Below are 2715 nucleotides of genomic sequence, written 5' to 3'. Positions count from 1 at the left end.
GCCCCTGCTGTTCCCCTGACCGCTGGCCCGGGCCGGTCCTGTATCTCAGCACCAGGCGGAGCGCAAACCTTAGGGCCTTCGAGCCTGTGGGAGTGAGCGCCTCCTGTCCCCACGTCCTGGCCTGGAGTCCTGCAGCGGACGAGGCGCTCCCTCTGTGTCTGAATTCCCCGGCACGGAGCCCCGGGGCGGTGGGCAGTGGTCGGATGTCCAGCGCCCTGAGGCTCCCCTGATGGCTGGCCCCATCTCTGTGCAGGTATGAATGCCGCCGTCAGGGCCGTGACCCGCATGGGCATATACGTGGGTGCCAAGGTGTTTCTCATCTATGAGGTAAGGCCATGAGCAGCAGGGTGGCTCCCGTGTCCTTGCAGGGACTGTGGCTTCTGTGTGGTGCAGCCCCAGTCACCCTGGACAACTGGTGGCCAGGGCAGCAGGGTGGGCACGGTTGGGGGCCGGGAAAGGGGGCTGGGCAGAGGCGCTGCAAACAGCAGATGGTGCCTGTGGGACGGAGAGAGAGCGGGCAGCAGAGCTGGCCCTGCTCTGTGGTATCCCTGGGCCCCTCCACCCTGGTGCCTGTCCTGTGTCACCCGGCGGGGCCTCTGTGAGCTGAGCCCAGGGGCCCACTGTGGGGTCTAGCTGCACTGTCCTGGTTGGTTCTGTCCCCGGCGGCAGCGGGCGACCCTGTTTTGGATTGGCAGCGGCCCTGCGTGCTGTGGCCTCTTCTCACGGGCTGGGATCCAGCGTGGTCTGTGGGTTCCGGTAGCCTCCAGCTGTGTTGTCGTTGCTCTTTGTGTGTGGTGCAGCGCCCGGCCCTCCCCCTTGGTGTGGCCTTGTCCTTTCACCTGGCCCCTGGTTATGGTGGGGCCACACCCAGCCCTGCTCCCAGGGACAGGGGATGAATAAACACGTGGGCACTTGGGCGAGGCTCATCCCTTCCAGGCACCCTGCAGATCCCACAGAGTGCAGGACACGGTTGGAAGCTGGCAGGGGGCTGGCTCAAGTGTTGGGCAGGGTCCTCCTGGACCCTCAGTTTCTTCTGCCAAGTGGGCCTAACACACCAGATGTGGTGGCGCATGCCTGTAATGCCGGCACTGGGAAGGCTGAGGCAGGAGGAATGCCATGAGTTTGAGGCCAGCCTGGGCTATGTAGTGAGACCCTGTCTCAAAAAATAGAAGGAAACAAAAAAAGTGGGCCTGCTGATTCCTTTCTGGAGGAAAGCCTTGTGGGGGAGAGTTATCACGGCTCAGGCAGTGGGGGTGGCTTGTGTTCCCCAAGAACAGCGTTGGACTTGCATGTCTGGGGCTCCCTCAGGAAGAGCTGTGGGAGTTGCCGAGTGCCCGGCTGTAAGACCACCTCGGAGGCTGCCTGGGCCAGGCTGGGCACGGGCAGAAGGCACAGGGCGAGGGGCAGAGACAGGCGGGAGGGCCTGGGTAGGAGGACGCTGTGCTGAGTGGAGCGTCCCTCCCACGAGCTGACCCGCCTGCCGGCCCTGGCTTTGTGGGCCCTGTATGTTCACGGTCCCTTGATGGTGGTGTGCGGGGCTGGGGGCCTGGCTTGCGGAAGGCTGGGCCTGGGCTGGCCAGGACAGGCGCCCTGCGGCCCTCTGGCGGTGCCTCTCTCTGTCCTCCAGCTGAGCGGGGCCCTCGGGGGTGGCCGTGCAGAGGGTGGCACATCTGCGTGACCCACGGGCAGGGAGGCCGTGGGTCCCGGAGGCTGGGGGTGTGTGCCTCTGGCCTCCTCTGTGGAGCCCACGTGTCCTTGTCTGGCCCACTGGGTGACACCCCTCTTCCAGACAGGTGCCGCCGTGTGTGGAGCCGGCCCTGTGCTGGCCAGGCGGCCGGTGGCAGCTGTCACCTGGGATGTTCAGGCAGTGTCCCCTACGAGGGGCTGAGCCCCAGCTGCCAGGACGGGAAGACTGGTGCTGTCCACGCTGGGGGCTGTGGAGGCCGGTGGCACACGCTTGGGGCGCTGTGGAGCATGGCCCTGGATGGCTCCCCACGCGTTCAGGGACCCTCACGTCCCCTCGGGTGGGCTCTCCATCCCAGAACGCACGGTGTCTCTGCGGGGGCACGTGTGTTCTCGTGGCCTCCTTTGGACCCCCTGTGTGCCCAGCGGGGAGTGTGCACGGCAGGGGTGTGTTCAGTGTGCTGTGGACAGTGTCCCGCCACTGCCACCGAGTTCACGTGAGCAGGTCGAATTGGCCATCAGGAGGCCGGAAGAAGGTGGTGGGCTTGTCTGTCCCATGCGGGAGGAGTGACCTGAGCTCAGCTTGGGGACACTCAGGGAGTGTGCGGGTGGGGCTGTCGTCTGCAGCGTGAATTACTCTGCTGGGAGCCCTGGGCTGCCAGGCATGGGGGTGGCACCCTGGCCTGCTTCCTGCTCGTGAGGTTTTGGCCGCGGTCCCGAGCTCTGTCTCCCAGGAGGCCGTGTCAGCCACTGTGGGCTGCTGTCTCACGCCTGTTCCTCCGGCTGCAGGGCTACGAGGGCCTCGTGGAGGGCGGTGAGAACATCAAGCCGGCCACCTGGCTCAGCGTCTCCAACATCATCCAGCTGGTGAGGCTCGAGGGCCGCCTCGCAGGCCCTGTGTGCGCGAGCACTGCGCAGCGGCTCGGACCCAGCACCTGCACAGACACGCAGACAGCACACATCAACACGCATGCACAGGTGCGCAGACGGCACCCTCACAGACATGCACACTCACAGACAGCACGCACAGAC

General features: G+C 65.9%; 1 protein-coding gene across 1 annotated transcript in view; it reads left to right on the top strand.

Annotated features, from left to right (window-relative positions):
- Positions 1–253: 253 nt before the first annotated feature.
- Positions 254–2715, top strand: part of Pfkl (phosphofructokinase, liver) — a gene marked incomplete at its 5' end in the record, with an annotated part of 14371 nt that continues 11909 nt past the window's right edge. Inside the window, 2 exon segments of the mRNA XM_013505359.1 lie at positions 254–327; positions 2473–2550. Coding sequence (XP_013360813.1) covers positions 254–327; positions 2473–2550 — 152 coding nt within the window.

This window comes from Chinchilla lanigera, unplaced genomic scaffold, assembly GCF_000276665.1.
Source record: "Chinchilla lanigera isolate Chin_1 unplaced genomic scaffold, ChiLan1.0 scaffold00006, whole genome shotgun sequence".
NCBI classification, from domain to species: domain Eukaryota; kingdom Metazoa; phylum Chordata; class Mammalia; order Rodentia; family Chinchillidae; genus Chinchilla; species Chinchilla lanigera.
The sequence above is the reverse complement of the archived record's forward strand: the minus strand, read 5'-3'. Positions and strand labels throughout refer to the sequence as shown.